The 20,684-nt window shown below is 40.1% G+C and overlaps 1 protein-coding gene across 1 annotated transcript; it reads left to right on the forward strand.

The window, feature by feature from the left end:
* The first annotated feature begins 1,242 nt into the window (after positions 1-1,242).
* Positions 1,243-20,649, forward strand: LOC124271794 (NFX1-type zinc finger-containing protein 1-like). Its single transcript, XM_046706951.1, is given in 4 exon segments — positions 1,243-1,578; positions 12,006-15,245; positions 15,248-18,606; positions 19,900-20,649. Coding segments are annotated over 3 exon segments (4,932 nt in total). The 5' UTR covers positions 1,243-1,578; positions 12,006-13,860; the 3' UTR covers positions 20,088-20,649.
* Positions 20,650-20,684: the final 35 nt, after the last annotated feature.

Here is a 20,684-nt window from a genome sequence, read left to right on the forward strand (position 1 = left end):
ATTAATCACCGGATTATGAAGTCCATATTTCCTGAATAACATGCCACCAGCATATAGTTGGAGAATTAGTACGGTACCAATTAATGTACACCCATCATCTCAGTGTCACTGTTTTGTTGTTTCTTATTTCTTGCAAAAGAGGGGCAGTGGGGTAGGCTAATAGTTAAAGCGTCGGCTTGTCACGCCGAAGCCCATTTCTGCTGTCCCCCAGCCGTGATATTGTTGGAATATTGCTAAAAGCGGGATAAAACTAAACTCGCTCACTTCTAATGCAGCGTCTAAAATACTGCTCCAAATGGCATGAAAACCAATATACTCATTCACTGACAGTTCCAGATTGTGGGGTTAACGTCTGTTGTGCTGAAGATGAATATTCATGTCTATTTTACACCTAAGACCATTCTAGGTTTAAGGTCACAACAAACGTCTTCTAATGAACCCTTTTTAGACTGCAGCCATGTTTTGTGTGTGTGTGTGTGTGTGTGTATGTGCGTGCGCGCGCAACATTCTGTAATATAGCAATTTTTTGGATAAAGTCTTCACTATGTACATATTGATGATGCCAAATATTTTTAAAAACACTACCGTATAATAACTTTTGAACCCCATTTACTCAGTTATTCTGTCTATACGTATTATAAAAACCTTTCTTAATGTTTCTAGGAGGCGATTGGGTAGTCTAGTGGTTAAAGCGTTCGCTCGTCACGCCGAAGACCCGGGTTCGATTCCCCTCATTTCTGGTGTCCCCGCCGTGATATTGCTGGTATATTGCTAAAAGCGGCATAAAACCAGACTCACTCACTCAGTCACTCACTAATGTTTCTAGAAGTTTAAGCCAGTACGTTATAAACCACAAATGGGAAAGTGTTACAAGTACTTTTCTGAAGCATATATCTACGAACTGAAGCATGTGTATTATCTGTTCTTCATCATACAGCACGATAAGTCATATGACCCAGATATCTATTGACCCGTGAAGATCTGGATTAGATGGGTCTTCAGCAACCCATCCTTAACGTAAGACGCGACTAACGGGATCAGGCTCGCTGACTTGGTTGACACATGTCATCATATGCTAATTGTTTCGATCGATTGCCTTGCTTAGTCTCAATTGCTGAGTGCAGCGTTAAACAAAAAAACATATCATATCTAGGCTAATGTTGACGGTGTTGCCTAGCAGTTGCTAAAGGAAGCGACTCAAAGAAAAGTTGTTGACTATCCATAGAGCTTGGTTTTCCTTCATCGTTACAACTTCTAAAATGCCCCTCAAAACCTGAGTTAGTTATTTCGTGACTTGGATTCAAATCATCCAATTTCAATTCGAAGCTTCAATGCAAACAGTGTTGTTATTCTTTCCATTTGACCTCGAGGTCATGTATATTGATGAAGAAGCGACATGTGCGCACTGCACCTAAATCGAAACTACATATATGGCCATTAAAATGACGCAAGCGGACGATTTCGTAGAATTGTGTTGCTGTTCACGGAAGACGATCAGTATTGTGCGAGCACTTTGAAGTGACAGGTGCATTGTGACAGATGTTGGTGTACCTATGTCCACCAGAGAGTCTTGAGCAGGTAAGTGGATACTACGTTAATTCAACGTTCTGTCCTGAAAGTGACGTGACATATACATTGTTAACGCCCCTCCTAGCAATATAGGCATGTGTTTATTGGAACATAATGGACATTCATTACTTAATGCAATCCCGTCCAGTGTACATACGTCTAGATATGTTGGTTTGTTGTTTAACGCCCTGGATGCCACAGGGACATATATGTCCTTCCCCCTTCAACCCTCAATTTGAAGTCGAATAAAAATCAAAATATCCCACGCACACAAATACACTTCACAGTTTCGAATTCTGCGGGAAATTCCCTGTTTCTTGATACCATCCACTATTATTTTAAACAAAGCTCAAGTGCTGAAAATGACCTTACAAAATAGGCTTCATCGAAAATGGCGACATTTTTGACACAGTATGAAATCGCGATTCACAGCGTTATTTGCTGTATGTTTTGCAATGTGAAAATCGGATAATTACTGTGAGTATTGAATTTCAAAAAATAACATATTTATGATCACTGATATCAGTTTTACATGATTTCGCTAATTATAATTCTGAAACGTTGCCGATGAATCTAGAATCGCTGGGATGTTTTCGAAAATGCACTTACACGAACACCGTAGAGCGCTTTCCGCCATATTGGATAGTGTTTACAAAATCACGTTTCGCGAAGGCCGGTATTGAGACGCCTATTACATCACGTATATTTCATATTCAGCTTCGAAAAATGCATCACTAAATTCCCCATACATTTTAGAATCAATTTGAAACTGGTCTGTGTCACCAATAATAACTGTCTAGATAAAATGAGACGAAACATATTGGGTGTGAAAACGAACGCTGTGCTTGAAAGACTGCGTTTGTGTGAAATGTAAACAAAGACAAATTCCGATTTTACACTGCGCAGCATTTTCTGAATTTTTTCAACATTCATCCGTCTATTCATTGCTTGCAATGGCTCAATACCTTTAGAATATACATGGAAAGAGTATCGTAGCAAGAAATAGGAAATTATAAATAGATACAATGCAATGATTTGATAATTCATAAGAAATTGTCAAAGTTTCCGTGCAGCGTGACGCCATGACTGACGCCAAATCACGCAGAACGACAACGGTAATTATCTGCATTTCTGTCCTTTCTCTTACGTATAGTGAAAACGATAAAAACATATAACAATACACAGATAGTCAGAATCATTCTGATTACTTACATCTCATATTTATGTACAAACGATCCCTGAATCAGTGGAAGGGTCCTCGCAAAATCCTGTGTACCCTTGTCAGCAAAGCCGCCATTTTGTAAGAAATCGGTCAGCGGTAGTGATGTCATACGTCAACATTGTTGTACATATTAGGCAATTTCTTTGAGGTGAAGGTCGGTTGAACAAGAGTAAACACAATCGCCATATCCTTCCGATTACACTGTCAGTATTATGATGTATATTTTGCGGATAGTTCGGATACTTTTTCAGGAAACTGACTTCAGTATCTACATTTAGCCTTGTTCAATATCATATCATACATGCATATAGGGTTTACGGTGTTTTATTCTTTGAAAGTTTTTTGATTGTTTGAATCATATTTACATAAGAAATTGACATATTTATTGCAATACACCATATTTTAAACCTTTACACAAGTGTTAGAAGATCAAACGTAGCCATAACTGCAATTACTTTAGTTCCTATGATGTAGGGGCGGTGGGGTAGCCTAATGGTTAAAGCGTTGGCTCGTCACGCCGAAGACCCGGGTTCGAATCCCCACATGGGCACAATGTGTGAAGCCCATTTCTGGTGTCCCCCGCCGTGATGTTGCTGGAATATTGCTAAAAGCGGCGTAAAACCAAACTCAGTCAGTCAGTCAGTCCTATGATGTACAATATTCAATTTATTTGGACTAATATTGCAATTTCATATGAACAGGTTAATGAACGGTGATATAATTCAACCTTATATGCAAAACTGATAATATTCATGACAATGATTTATATATGGTATGAAATGTACATGCACACATATTTAAAGGAATTGTCTTGTTCATTGCATAATTTTGTGTCGTTTTATAGACAAAAGAATGATGCATATAGATCGGCAAGGTGCGCGTTTGTTGGAAACGTTTTATGATTCTCTATCATTGTTTTCGATAATATATTCAATTCATATTCGATTAAATAATATTGTGAAGACAGGATATCAAACTCTAACTACTTATAGGAAAATTGTTGAAAAATATATATACCATCTCATGTGTTAATTCGGACAAATCTTATATCCATATTCTAATATATAGTTCCATATATAAAAAGCTATCTTTATGCATCTTTCATTGCATACGTATGAAGAGAAATAGCTTCATAATCATAAACAAACAAAATTCTTATCCCAAACAAAATATTCGGGTGTTGTGAAATATTATTTCTATTTACGTTAAATTGATGCCAAACAGGTGCGCGTGTTGGTCACAATAAGATACGCTGTCAAACTGTCTAATTGTTGATATATTCAGGACACTATTTAAATGGAAAAATCAGTCATTTTATGTTTTGTCTAAAGAGTGTTAAATTCTGACATAGAAGTCTAGACCTTTTATACAATGAATGGAAATTAAGTGAGATATATGCTAATCAGCATACCAGTGTCGTCGTTTTCCAACGTCGCAAAATGCATAAAACAAGCGATGACGTCAACTAAAATGTTGTATTATTTTCAGCAATTTCGTTACATTTGAAGATATGGCTAGTACTCTGGTAATAACGATGCAAAATTAGTCAAATTACATCTACACAAACAGGAGAATATGGGAATCTAAGAACTAACTTATATATCGGATAGGGCCATCCAAATCGCTATTACGTGCTTTCACATGTAATACGTTGTCATCTTTTCTTATAAATTGTGAAACTACCAAAGCGCATCCGTTCACATTGGGGAACTTTGAATTGGAATAGTGAGGTTCACCATGAATATAAAATAACGAAAATATAGCGTCCGTATCCACAACACATTTTCTCCAAGTGATCTGAGTTACATTGACCTAGTGTTACGCATAACGGAGTTATGCCCCCTTATCATTATACGTTTATGACCTCTCTGTCGTCGTTTGACGTCATAGAAGAAAATACATTTTGACATTTATTGCGAGTCATTTTAATGTTGAGCGTATAACGTTATGCACAAGCACATAAACCCAATTCATATACACTTATGTCGTTCAGATATCAGGCTGTATTTTCTTCGCTCACACTTTCCGTAAAGATGCCCCATTAAAAAATTCCTAGCACAGTGCTTTTATCGGTGCGCGATAAAAAGCGGAGAAATTTACTGTTTTTTAACGCATAACAAAAATTTGGACAACATTTAGCAAGGTCTATTTCTCAAACCGCCAAGGTAGTTGCACTTATATTTATACCAACGGATAGGAAATTTAATATTCTACATTTCTGTGTAATTTTATAGCCTTACGTAGATCCAGGACCACGCGAGAGCAATTCTCGCACAACGTTCACTTTTCAAACTGTATGAAAATGTGCGCCTGAAAAAAAACTCGGCAGCCAGGGGGTTAAGAAATCTTTTTATAATAATTTTCTGATTACGTAAAAATGAAAATATAAAAGAAAAAGGCACGGGCATGTTATGAGATGTCACAAATGGAAAAAATCGCCATAGTTTTTGCTTCTTTCGTGGTTTATCTGGACGTTATAAATGTAAGCTTGCATTTTCATTCAAATATAAATTTATTTAAGTTGTTGTGTAACTGTGAATTACAATGTTTTTTTTTCCAATCAGATAGTGCAGTGTGCTCCAAATCTTAAAATATTCCAATGGCGTGAAGTTTGATCGTTAGTGAGACAAGGTGATTTTGACTACCTCCATATACAATTTGTATGTATGGTACAGTTATAAAAATAACGCACAATTGTTGGAAATTTACTATACTTTTAAATGTTGCATTGTTTTGGACTTGGGGTTGTGTTTATTTCTAATAATTTAACTTTTACCATGTTGTTACAAAAGGACATATATGTCCCTCTGGCACACCAACTGCGTTTTGTGTAGGGACATATATGTCCAAATGGCAGCCAGGGGGTTAACGCCGCACTCAGCAATATTCCAGCTATATGGCGGCGGTCTGTAAATAATCGAGTCTGGACCACACAATCCAGTAATCAACAGCAGGAGTATCGATCTACGATGACATGTGTCATCCAAGTCAGCGAGTCTGACCACCCGATACCGTTAGTCGCCTCTTACCACAAGCATGGGTTACTGAAGACCAATTCTAACCCATATCTTCACGGGTCTCTAGATATGTGTGTAGATGCATATATCATGCTTACTTTCGAATCCATGATAATTATGTTTGTGTGTTTGTCTGTTGGCGTTGTCAAGATGAAACAACAACTTACCCAAAATATCGATACGCCAAAGAAATGTTATACAACATAAAAATGTAGTAGAAATTAGCTTGGATTACAAATCAATACAAATTACTGTAAGTAATTGCTGTGGCAGTACACAACAGAACTACAAAATCAGGCGGTAGAATTATAATGGCGGTTTTAAACATAATAGCAATGGTAATAGCAATAAGGAAGTTATATTATAGTATTCACCTAGCCACAACAGTGATTATGTATACGTTAGCACCCTCCTCAAGCGTGGATATAACATACGCTAGTGGTATACGGAACAATGGACATAACAAACGGTCTATCACTATGCAGTGCACAGGTAACTATCATGAACTGCACGTGCATTTACCTTTCTGACCCAACACTGCCGCTGTTACAGGTCATTGGCTCCCTCTCTCTGCAAGCAGTCTGCGTTCTGCTGTTTATTTTGTTGACAGTTACATAGACAGATTCTTTAATACAAATGCATAAAATCGGTGATTTACAATGTGATTAGGTTGTCTGACAAAACATCCACTTGCACAGTTTGAGATCGATTGGGTCATTGGATGAAGAGATATTTACAAAAACCGGGTATACATGCATTTCATGCCAAACTATAGGGTATGTTATGTCCATTGTTCTAACAAGTTGATTTTCTGTGCATCAACCTTCTATCTGCACGTGCAGAGGTTGATATGTGGATAACAACCTTGGCGGTGCAGGAAACGCACGTGCAACAAGCAATGGACGAGTCCATTCGGCACCCACATGGTGTAAGTAGGTTAGCACACACACACACCACACACACCCTTGCGGGTGATATGGATTCAGCGCTCTCCCCTGACGGCTTGAGCGTTCAAATCCATATCGCCCTTGAGGAGGGCGCTAACGGATACACATAAGGCAGCCGCCATATAGCTGGAATATTGCTGAGTGCGACATAAAACTAAACTCACTCACTCACTCACCCTATATAAGGCTAGGCTGCACGAGTTAGTCGGCTCCCATGTTCCGTGTGTAGAGAACCACGAGCCTTGCGATGCAGTCTTGTGTTGTCACGCTCTGCGTGTTATGGGCTCGGTACAAGACTACTCAAGGCGTTAATGACAGACAAAGGTCGGGTTGTCCCAGAGTACTCAAATCGATACTCGAGTACTGGATGCATCCGGGTGCGTCATTTTCAAAACCGAACCACTGTACAGAATTTCCAGCCGGAGAGATGGTAATCGGCTAAGGGAGGCAGGAATTTTCGCTCGAAGACCTGTGGGACGTAACGTTCTGACCCCACGAATCCTAGCGGAGAATTTGCAGTGTGCCACCAGAGGGTCAGATGGACATGCGCCAGCCAGAGGACTGTTTGTTCTGTCATGTGCTGACGGGGACACACCTGTGGACAACGTTATGAACCAAACTGTGTGTAGCCAGTCGATATTGTCTTGGGGGTGGTATTGTGTTGATGTGAGCAGGACTCCATCATGGTGGTAGGCGAACTGACGGGTATCCGATATTGGCACTTGATTCTGCAGCACCACGTCATTCAACACGCTAACGGTGGACTATGACGCCAGACCATATGTTGCACGTGTTTGTTATTACACTCTATGGCGCAACAACTCCCTCACGTTACCTTGGCCTGCCCGCTCGCTTGATTTGTCCCCAGTCGAACATCTATGGGATGCATTGGCTCAACGTGCATTCCGGAGGAATCCAGCACCCCAGACACTTCCTCAGCTTCTTTGGACACTGCAGCATGAGTAGTAGAACATTCCACAACATGGTGAACAACATTTGATTGCTTCCATGCTGTTAAGTTTTCATCAGGGCTCGTGGACTTGCCATGTGTTCAAAAAATGGTCAATGTGGTACAACAACCCTGTCTAGGATGCCATTGATGCATCGTTATCCATTCACATTCTGTCCGATCGTCACAATGTCAAGTTTACAGTCATGTGAGAGGAACCCCTACACCATCAATGAACCCCCGCCAGACGGTGCTTGATCATTTGTAATCTGCTGGGCATATGATTGCTTCCATGCTGTTAAGCTTTCATCAGGGCTCGTGGTTGACATAACCGATACTGACAGTTTGACCAGCTTCATGTCAATCACATGCCTGTATGCATGTTTCAATCACATGCCTGTATGCATGTTTCAGAGGGGTTCCCAGAGATGCAGCGTATGACATGTCTACAGTTATCCCCTTCTCATCTTGCCATGATCTTTTGTTACTTGTATCTTGTCTACAGGTTTTGTAAATAAACTTTGAATGTCAGTGTCAAGATTGTGTTTTTAAAAATACATATCAAAAAGCTTCCAGGAAGTTCTTTAGTAAGCTGGAATGGACTACTCTGTCTGCTGGAATGGAATGGACTACTCTGTCTGCTGTAGAAGATTCCTTACCCCCTGGACTCCCCATAGCATCTAAATATAGCAGCTAGTACGCCAGTCTGCTGAATCTTAACAGAAACAATGAACTCTCTGTATAACAATGCGTAATGTTTTACACAAACACTGTGTGTAATCATACATATAAAATAGTCAGTTTTCCTATTTGTATACGCTATTGGTCTTTCCACCACCCGGTTGTTTTTGTTGACAAAGTAGCCCACTCACACTGAAATCAATAAGCGAATAAAGTGTTGGAGTAGATATTCAACTGCCATTCTCTGTTGTTTGGCATCTGATCCTTTGACTCGTTTGTGCGACCATCCGGAGAAAAGTTGTGTACTTGTTTACAGCATGTCGAGTGAGTGAGTGAGGTTTAGTTTTACGCCGCTTTTAGCAATATTTCAGCAATATCACGGTGGGGGACACCAGAAATGGGCTTCATACATATTACCCATGTGGGGAATCGAACCCGGGAAGGGAGGGAACGCTTTAACCAGGAGACACCCCACCACCCTACAGCGGGTTGAGGGTATCACAGACAAAAACACATGGACAATGTATCACAACACCCCATATTTTCATAGTATTAACATGTCATCATGAACCATAGCAAAGGATCCTAACCCAAATTTATTATCTGGATAATCTGACCCTTTAGGAATAATGATATGGCCAATCTTAACACAAAAAGACCGAAATACTATAGTTTATTCAGAGAAGCAAACATGGCAACAAATGGACTCATTTTGTAGTGCTGATACCTATGGTCAATATTATGTAAATAAGTGCGGCCAATTTCAAGATTCTGGCATACAATAATCAGGAAATCACATAAATATACCCGATCGAACATCTGTGGGATGCCCTGGACAGACGGGTGCGACGCCGTAACCCTCAGCCCCAGACACTTCAGCAACTCGCACAGGCACTACAGGCAGAGTGGGCTGCGATTGGGCAACACGAGATTCTGAGACTTCTTCGTTCGATGCCGTGCAGTTCTGGATGCCCACGGTGGCCACACGAGGTATTGACTTAAGCGCCACCACACGTCTCCATGTGACACTCAAACTGACTTTCCTCGAGTTGGTGCCAAAGACGGATAAGTCTGCATTCCCAGTGTGCAATTTCGCTATATTTCATTCATTCATATAGCCTACAAGATGTTTCCAAATAAACATAAAAATACAGTTGAAATTCCTATATGCGTTTCTTTTTTGGGAGAGTATATAAATAACCAAGCAAAATGTCAATATTCGAGGTATTGCGCTCTATTCTTGATGGAGGGCTTGTTCCAATGCATCAAGATTGTGTACTGTAGGATCTCTCTAGGGTATTCTGTGACCCATTATGTCCCAAACATGGTCTATGCGACTGAGATCTGGACTCATTGCGGACGTAAGAAATCACCAACGGCACGTGCACATGTGGCCAAGCATTGTCGTCCATGAGGACTGGCCATGTGTTCAAAGAATGGTCAATGTGGAACAACAACCCTGTCTAGGATGTCAGTGATGCATCGTTATCTATTCACTTTCTGTCCGATCATCACAATGTCAAGTTTACAGTCATGTGAGAGGCACCCCCCTACACCATCAATGAACCCCTGCCAGACGGTGCCTGATCAAAGGTAATCTGCTGGGCAAATGCAGTGTTTCCTCGGCGCCAAACACGATCTCGGTCATCAGTCATGAACTAAATACATGTAAATAGACTTTTTTCCGACCAGACCAGTCGTACAGATAAACTTCGTATCTGCGTAAATTACACAGATATTTATGTGAAAACGCAATTCCTATTAAGTCTATTGCGTACAAGTACACTTGAACTTCTGTAAGTATGCAATAAATTTGATCTTACATGAATACACACAAAAATGTCAAATCTTAGCTTGCGTACTGGTGGATTGATAAAATAACTGAGGTAGAGTGAGAGGTTCTATTTCAACACATGAACTTGGCAACTTGCAGTCTTCCTTATCGTTTCTCATATTACAGATCAAATCTAAATAATAAACACGTAAACCAACATTTAAACTTTATTACGCTATTATGAACGCTTATTTATACGCATTCATGTAACATGTGTTTCATACACAATCGTATGTTCGTCAAAGGGAGATAACTCCATTAAAATCTGTGTACTTCGGACTACTGTATAATTCGGGCTTTTTAGTCGGTCCCAAGCTGGTCTGAATTAGACAAAGTGCCCTGTATATGTTTACAATTATTGGAAAATGGCAAAATACCCAATTGAGTTTGAGTGAGGTGGGTACAATTTATTTAGTTACTCAAATTGCGATGAACACAAGCGAGTTAATAACTTAGTAACCCAAAAAGTTATCTGTAGCTCTGCCAGACCCTTCCCCATGACCTCATATTCCAGTGACGTTGAGCTTGAAGCCAAGCTAGTCTTGCTGCTTTGTGCTCTGTGGATAACAACGGATGTCTGATAGGTCGTCTGGCTCTATCCCCTACCTATTTAAGGCAACTTTGAACCGTTCTGTAGAACGACGATGTGGAAACCGCTCTGTTTTTAACATACTACTTGACATGAACGGATGAAGTCTTTTGATTCTGAGAAGGGCTTTATTTTGCGAAAGAATTGTCACTCGTGGCCGATCTGAACGCTGGCGGTCCCTAACGCCATTAGTTTGCTGATGTTTTCTGGCCAAACGGCTGATAGTCGATGGCCAAACAGCTGAATGACAGCATTCTGTATGTGTAACTTGTTATCCTTAAACACTTGTCAGCCCGAGGAGGCCTCATTGTTGCTCGTCGACAACGAAATCAATTGATTTACCAAGTTATCGAGCTTATAGAACAGTTTACTGAAACTTCACATTTGCCCAATGACGGGTACACCTATTGCTCGCCGTTGACCGTAGCATGTGCATTGTTATACACAAACATGGTATTCTGAGGTGTCAAACTGTTCCAAACTAAACTTTTATGCAGAGTTCAAAGTGTCCCTCTTTCCCGAGCTATACCTAAGCAGTTTACGTAAAGAAAACGCAAGCATGCTTACCTTGTTCAGAATTGGCGAACTCGATATAATGCAAAATACAGGAAGGAGGCAGGGTATTGACAAAAAACATCCGTTTTTGCCCACTATGTAGTTTAAATGCTGTTGAAAATGAAATTCATTTTCTTTTGTTTGTCCTGTTTATCATGATATACGTCTTAAATATTTTCCTTATTTACACGTGGACACTATCAGTAACAGAGATACTCTTGTAAGATACTCTTGCTACAGTCCTCTGATGTCTTGCTGTTAAAAAAACCTGTCAAATTTTGTGAAAGACGCTGTCAGTCTACGATCGTCATATCTTTAAAATTAAGGAAATGCAGCACCAATTGTAAATATTTGCATGTAATATGTACGTGGCCCTGAGGCCTTATCACTGAAATAAATAATTGAATGTGCATAATATAAAATCAATGTATGGTGCACCTGAAGGGCCAAAATAATCATACAAACAAACATAATAATGATATGAATATAAATGGCTATATGGGTTTACAAATCATAGTTGTTGTGATACATTTCTCCTTGTGTATGTATTAACCATTAATATGTACGTATGTTCAAAGGAATAGTGGGATATATGAAAAGTATGAAGGGGTAGTGTATATTTTAAACGAACACTTTACTCAGTTTTCAGCTTCAAAACTGGAGAGCTGAGTAAAAGACGCAGATGTAAAAGACACAATTCAAAGTAAAGGCGGGACAGATTTACGAACTTAACATGTAGAAAGGCTTCTGATTTAAGAAAAATAGAAAGAGGTAACAGAATCCAACAACCGACCTTTAACCGACCTTGGAACAGCTAGCAAGGTTATAACAACAGAGTTTCTGGTCAGTGTACAGGAGAGTTCTGTATATGGAAAGCTTGGAAGTGATTGAGGACAAGACGATTGAGGATTGATCACTTGACCACCTTGTTAAGGAGAAAGTATATCAAATGGAGAAAAGACTGAAAGGCAACAATTTAAAAAGGTATGACGAATTTGGTTCTTATAATGATGTTTACTCCATCAAAGACATTGCTACCTTTGAGGAAGGGGAAATTGAGGAGTTAGAAGAAGGTGAGTTGGATGAGAGAGAGCTTCATTATCCCCAAAATGTTCAGAGTTCACGTAATATAACCAAGGTTCAAGGAAGGGATCCAAAATATCAAAAAAGGTCTATTGAGAGAAGTCAGTCACATAGGAGAAGCAGAGACAAATCACCTGGTAGAGCAAGACAACCAGAGAAGGACAGAGCCATATCATCAGAAAGAGCCTACCCTTCAAAGGGGTATTCAAACAGATCCCAAGAGCACAGGCAAATCCGGGATAGATCAAGGAGCAGAGAGAGAAGGATAAGACATGAAGGACAGTCAAATCAACATCACCACGATCGCCGTCATCATGGTGGAAATAGGTCCATATCACCAGGAAGAGTTGAGTATCAGACAGAGAGATACCGGATGTCAGAAAAAGCCTACCCTTCAGAGGGGTATTCAAACAGATCCCAAGAGCACAGGCAAATCCGGGATAGATCAAGAAGCAGAGAGAGAAGGATAAGACATGAAGGACAGTCAAATCAACATCACCACGATCGACGTCATCATGGTGGAAATAGGTCCATATCACCAGGAAGAGTTGAGTATCAGACGAGAGATAGAATCATATCAACAGAGAGATACCGGATGTCAGAAAAAGCCTACCCTTCAGAGGGGTATTCAAACAAATCCCAAGAACACAGGCAAATCCGGGGTAGATCAAGAAGCAGGTCATCTGACAGAAGAAAACAAGAAGGAACATGCCAACCCGAGAGTGACAGAATATTTTCACCAGACCGAGATTGTGCACTTGGAGGATCATTGGGAAGTGGCAGGTATTGTGACAGATCATTTAACAGATCTTACAGATCAAGTGAGAGATGCAGAGGCAAATCATTAGACAAATATTTGTTCCAAGAGAAAATACAAGACCCTAGGTGTTCAACCACAACATATCAGAATTCCAGATCTGAGCATGTGCAGGGACATCTAGAAGGATCTAGAGGCATAAAACGGAGTCATCCTGACACAGTATCTGCAAAATGGGAATGGGAATGGGAGTGTAAAAAGCAGTACAAAGGAACTAATCAGACAAACAGACATGATTCATACCAGAAGAAACGACAGCAAAATCATGGATTGCTTCGAACTATATTGTTTCTGAACAAACCTATCCCTGAGCCTAATGTAATAGCATCAACACTTGCAAATCAAAGTGACAAGCTTGAAGCCTATCTTTGTAAAAATGACATATGTCCACTGATTTTTCGCCTCATCTCTGTTTTAGAAAATTGTTCTAGAGCAACACTTTGCCATGAAAATAAGTTGAAAGTCATGTATGTGTTACGAACAAGAAAATTCTTTGAAAGGAAAGATATCATTGATACACTGAAAGATCAAGAATCATCTTCAGGTAAAGATTCATATTTAGTGTTTTTGACGGAGCTACTGACACTCATGAAAGCAATGATCCACGAAGTTAAAGTGGAAAAGAAAGATATTCAGATCTGCAAATCACTTATAGAAAGTAGTCCTCAAATTGAGGACGAGAAAGGCGAGGGACTAAAGAAGTTGCTGGGGGAGATATCAGAGCTGTACAAAAAACAGAACGTGATGACTCTTGCCTCTAATGCCCTGGATGAATATCCTGTCATAGATCAGCCTATTCTACCAAGCATTGAGATGATAAAGTCTGGTGACAAAACCAGTATTCCTAAGCATGACACATGTGAGCCATTCCCCAGTGAACAACATTATGTGGCTCACATGTATGCCATCTTCAGAGAAGACTTTGTACAGCCCCTTGTCAATGGGATAAGGATGTACATATCTCACTTGGAGAAGCATTCTAGACAGCGATTTAGGAATACTGATGTTAAGCTCTATGAGAAGGTACAGTTGATTTCCACTATCACACAGAGAGACAATGGAATGGCATGGACAATCCGTTTTGAGTCAAACTTCCGTAAAGGGTCGTATATTCCATCAGTGCTCCAGTATGGTAATCTCCTCTGTCTCTCACATGATGGCTTCAAATCTATACACTATGCAACAGTTGCTAACAGAGATGCAAGTAAACTCATCAACGGACAAATAGACATCACGTTTGTTGAGGACAGTGATCTGTCACATCTCCTTGAAGTGACATTTGTAATGCTTGAGTGCAGGGCATTTTATGAAGCATATTCTCATTCATTGGCATCATTAAAACTAATGGCCAAGGATATAGAATCCAACGAAAAAGTTCTTCCTCTGGGAAAATATCTGACAGGACAATCACAAACTGTTTCATATCCTTCATATCTGGATACATGTGGTAAAGTGTCCTTTAAATGTCTGAAACACTATGGAGACAATACTATGAAAGAACAGACTTCTTACACAACTGAGGTGAGGAAACTTGAATCGTGGCCATGTTGTACAGAAATTGGCTTGGATGCATCTCAGTTATTGGCACTTAAACTAGTACTTAACAATGAGATTGCTTTAATTCAAGGTCCTCCTGGAACAGGAAAGACAATGATGGGGATTAGAATAGTTGAAGTACTTCTTTCAAACAAAGTCATGTGGCAGGGTCAGATGCAAGCCAGACCACATTGGGGGAGGTTCCATCGTAATGATGCCAAAGGCCCACTGCTGTTGGTTAGTTACACTAACCATGCATTAGATCAGTTCTTACAACTGCTACTGAAGTCTCCGATCATGGCCAGATTCGGAGACCAAGACATCATCAGAGTTGGCTCAAGATGCGAAGTTGAGGAACTGTCCAGATTTGCCCTGAAGAAACACAGACGAAGTCAGTCCTCAGGTGAATATAAAAGAAGTTTTGGAGTTCTCAAAGATATTGAAAGCGAATAGATGAACTGAATGACATTCTATCATTGTACCAGACTACTCTGATTCATGAAGACAGTTTCATGGGCAGTGGGATATTATCCTTGTTCCATTATTCACAATTTGAACAAATGAGGTATTACTTGGAAGGACTTCCAAACAACAATAGCATGTTGTGGTTATGGTTGGAATTGCCACACAGCTTGTTTTACGCTCAGTGCACAGCTGAAAAATCCAACTTTCAAGAAGAACTTGTGCAAGCTGAGGATATTAGAAATGAAGATGATGGGCGGATCATTGATGACGACAGCGATGATGATGATGATGCCTTTTTGTTTGGCTTAGTGCATGGACATAGCTTTTGGCATTTTCCTTATCCTAGAATTGCTTTGGACACAAAACAACTGGAGAATGATCACTATTTCTCAGATTTGTCTGAAAATGACTGCAAACAGATCATGACAGGGATTAGAGAGCGCTTGGCTGTGCAGGACTCCATGCCACATCAGTTAGCAGAAACCATCAAAGATATATGGGAGCTGGATATCACTAACCGCTGGAGCTTGTACAAGCACTGGGTATGCAAAGCCACACATCAACTGACCAAGAAACTGCGATTAGAGAAACAAGAATATCTAAAAGCATCTCAAAGATATTGTGAAACTCGCAGTTTGCTGGACAGCAGGATCATGAAAGAAGCATCGCTTGTTGCCATGACTACAACTGCTGCAGCACGCTATACAAGGACTCTGAAAGAAGTGGGCGCTCCTGTTGTCATCATAGAGGAAGCAGCACAGGTATCTGAACAGCATGTTCTCGGTGCCCTATCACCCTCTTGTCAACATTTGATAATGATAGGTGACCACCAGCAACTGAGGCCAGCATTCAATGATTACTCTCTTGCCAAGTCCCATCATACAGATGTGTCACTGTTTGAACGCTTAGTGCGAAGTGGAATTACTTATCAGCAGCTTGAAAACCAGCACAGAATGAGACCAGAAATGTCACAGCTTCTAGTTCCACATATATACAAGACACTGAAAGATGATGACTCTGTCTTCAGCTACCCTGATGTCCGTGGCATGGCAAGTAATGTGTATTTCCTTTCACACGAAATAGAAGAAGACCACGATGAGGAATCTTTGAGCCACAGAAACAAACATGAAGCTGACTTTCTGACAAAGTTGTACAGACACCTCAGATTGCAGGGATATCTCTGCAGCGAGATAACTGTGCTAGCATTGTATAATGATCAAGTTCAAGCTTTGAGGAAGAGGATTAGAGAAACTGAGAAGGATTTCTTATTGCTTCACAGAAGGGAGGAGGAACAGCTCAATTCTGAAATCAAGTCTATACAAATGCGAACAAGACAATCTGGTGTAAGAATAACATCAGTAGACAATTTTCAGGGTGAAGAAAATAAAATCATTCTACTCTCACTTGTTCGCAGCAATAAATCATGTCGAATAGGGCACCTTTCTGCAGCAAATCGTGTTTGTGTTGCACTTTCCAGAGCCAAGGAAGGACTCTATGTGATTGGTAACATGGAGTGTTTGGGGAAAGCCTCTTCTCTCTGGGACAAAGTAGTTACCAAAGCTGAAGAAAAAGGTATGTGTGGAAACGTATTGAAACTTAAATGCTCCAAACATCCAGAGAGAATGATGGGGGTTAAAACTGCCAAAGATTTTGACCAATACTCAGATGGTGGATGCAGTCAGGCATGTAATGCACGTCTCAGCTGTGGACATACATGCAGCAGAAGATGCCACACTGATGACCCAGAACACTCACAGAAATGTGTCAAAGTAGTTCCTAAACTTTGCAAAGTGGGACATTGTCAGGAAAAGAAATGTTGTGAGGAAATGGCTAAATGTGAAGAAATAATTGAAGTCCAACTACCAAAGTGTGACCATACTGCAAAGATGCCGTGTTTCAAAGACATCGGAGATGTACAGTGTGAAGAAAGATGTACAGAGATAATATTATGTGGTCATGTTTGTCAAAGAAGGTGTGGAGAGGTTTGCAACACGGCAGACAATTGCAATGAACTTGTCAAGAAAACAGGAAAATGCGGACATTCCTGTCAGATTGCATGTTCCAAAACAATTGTGTGTAAGATTCCTTGCCAAGCACAGCTTGATTGTGGTCATCCATGCATGGGCACCTGTGGAACATGTCATCAAGGTCGCTTGCACCAACCTTGCAGGAAGAAATGCGAGAGGAAATTAATTTGTGGGCATCCCTGTGGAGCATTTTGTACTGAAGTGTGTCCACCCTGTCGACGACAATGTGAACAAAAGTGCAACCACAGTGTGTGTGGTGATAAATGTGGGGATATTTGCGTTCCCTGTAAGGAACCATGCAGATGGAGATGTAGAAAGGATTGTAGAAATAAATATGCATGCACCAAGCTTTGCTCTGAAGACTGCAACAGAGACCGATGTGATATGCCTTGCCCAAGAACTATGCCTTGTGGTCACAAGTGCAAAGCTTTGAATTGTGAGAAGTGTTTCTGTAGAGAATGCACAGACCAGGCACAGTTTGAAATCTTCTTTGGAACCGAAGATGAACAAGGTGCAGTGTTCTACAAACTACCAGACTGTAAACACATCTTTGAGATTACATCACTCGACACGTACATGGACAATGATAGTGAAAGCATTGGAATGAAAACATGTCCAAGATGTACCTCCACTATCATGACATCAGAGCGATATGGTAATTGTATCCGCCAATGTCAAAAAGAAATTGATGAAGTCAAAGAGAAACTATTTTCCCAACCCAGTGAAATGAAAAGAGAAAAGGGCAGACTCACTGACGAATTATCAAAGATAGACAATGAAGAACAAAAGGATATATTCATGAAACAGGTATCTTCAACCAAAAACACTGATGACGTAGCTCGTCTATCAAATCAGATCGGGTTCTATTTGAATGTCAGGAGCACTGGAGACAATTTGGACAGTGTCATGGCTGGAGACATTGCTGGAGACACGGTCCAGGACATGAAAGATGAGCTATCCTGTTTGATGGAATGGGTTCTTGTAAAACGTGTCAGGTTCAGTGATCAGGAACTATCAGAGTTTAAAATGGAGCTCACTAGAATAAGACTCGGCTACCGATATCTCTTCATGCAACATAACCTGTCAGCTATAGACGTTTCTGAAGAGAAGCGGAAGCGAGTGGGGGAGTCAACAGAGAGACTACGCAGTGGGAACAAGCTGTTGGAGGATGAGCTGGAAGTCCTGCAGGAGGAACTGAAGAAGCTGGAAGCTGAACACCCTCACAGAGGACTTGGCATTTCTGATGACGAGCGTATCATGATACTCAAGGCAATGGGCTTTAATCAAAAAGGACACTGGTTCAAGTGCAAGAAAGGTAAGCAACTGTTTATCTGAATTATTTTTTTCCAAGCAGACCTATCAACAAGATCAAACTATTGACATCTTGTTCGGATTTACAAAGAGTATTTGGCTACCTATTTGCATTAAAAACTTGCCTGCTACTTTTGAAACGTATACGTTGACGTATTCCTACTTACCACAGATTGTCTGTATGTGATTGTGAAGAACAAATTGGACTACTTATACTTATAACAGTATATTTATTAGATGTACTAGTGCACATGTATGTGCGTAAGCGTGTCCATGTATGTATATGCATGTGTGCAAGTGTATGTATGTACGTATGATTGTCAGCTTTTTCAGGTGTTGTACAGGGTTCTAAATCTGACGGTAAAACAGTTGAGGCATGGGCCTCTTTGTAGTTTATTAGTCATTTTATGCTGACATCTTTCTTCCTAATATTTTAATTCATTACTGGTTGACTGACTGACTGACTGAGTTTGGTTTTACGCCGCTTTTTAGCAATATTCCAGCAACATCACGGCGGGGGACACCAGAAATGGTCTTCACACATTGTGCCCATGTGGGGATTCGAACCCGGTTTTTGCGGCGTGACGAGCCAATGCTTTAACCATTAGGCTACCCCACCGCCCCCATTATGGTTGAAACTAGATATAGCACAAGTATGTCAATCATGCAACAGCTTTCTTCCAACTCATACACAATCTTCTCAGACTGAGGTGTTTTGATTTAAATTGGAACAAGTTTACTCGACCTCTACTGACTCACTTGGTGGTCAGTAGTGTCAGATCCTGTCTGCTATTGTTTTGTTTGCACTTTTTATCACAATATAGAACAGAACAATTTATAGTATCTGGATTGATATAATCTTTAACTTGATTTTGTACGACAACCCACATAAATGTAAAGAAACTAACAACTTCTTCAACTTGTTCATGATTTTTTTTGCTCCCAGACAGATTTAAACTGCTGAACATTTATTTGGTTACTATTCATTTCCAGAACACAATGACTATATCACTGTTTTCCTTGACTCCATGTATATAAACCATGTTATCTGGAGAGGCATTGAAATAAGTCTTCTTGTTTGTCGGTCCGGCCATGACTATCTCTATTTTCATGGAACAAATACGTTTAAACCACATACCTGGCGCTATATGGGGGGACCTTAAGTTAACCTATCCATGCAGTTGAGATCAGTAAACTTACATGAAAATTAAAAAGCCATTTTTGTAATTATTTATAGGCTAAATTGCATGAACAGAAATATAACTGTTTGCCAATCTTTCCTCTGTGTGATCCTCAGGTCATATTTATGCAATTGGTGAATGCGGTGGAGCCATGCAAGAAGGCAAGTGTCCTCAGTGTTCGGAGACTATAGGAGGATCGCATCACCAGTTAAGGGAAGATAACTCCCTGGCTACCGAAATGGACGGAGCACAATTTTCAGCTTGGTCGGATCAGGCCAATATGGCTAATTATGACCTGGATTAGCATCCTTCATAGTGAAGCAACAACATAAAGGGGGAACACCCCCCAGAAAGGGAAGATAACTCCCTGGCAAATGAAATGGATGGAGCACAATTTTCAGCTTGGTCGGATCAGGCCAAAATCTGAATTAGCATCTTGTTCATGTTTCTTAAAGTTGTATTGGCAACTTGTACATTTAGTTCACATTAGTATAGAATGTACCTGAATGTTGTATTTGGCAACTTGTACATTTAGTTCACATTAGTATAGAATGTACCTGAATGTTGTATTTGGCAACTTGTACATTTAGTTCAAATTAGTATAGAATGTACCTGAATGTTGTATTTGGCAATTTGTACATTTAGTTCACATTAGTATAGAATGTACCTGAATGTTGTATTTGGTAACTTGTATATCTTGCTCACATTAATATGGTATGTACCTGAATGTTGTATTTGGGGACTTGTACATGTTGTTCACATTTGTATAGAATGTACCTGAATGTTGTATTTGGCATCTTGTACATCTTGTTCACATTAGTGTAGAATGAACCTAGACGTTGTATTTGGCAACTTGTATAGTTTGCTCACATTATTATTGAATGTCCCTGAATGTTGTATT

Source organism: Haliotis rubra, unplaced genomic scaffold (assembly GCF_003918875.1).
Source record: "Haliotis rubra isolate DU_JTF1 unplaced genomic scaffold, ASM391887v1 Scf103, whole genome shotgun sequence".
NCBI classification, from domain to species: Eukaryota; Metazoa; Mollusca; class Gastropoda; order Lepetellida; family Haliotidae; genus Haliotis; species Haliotis rubra.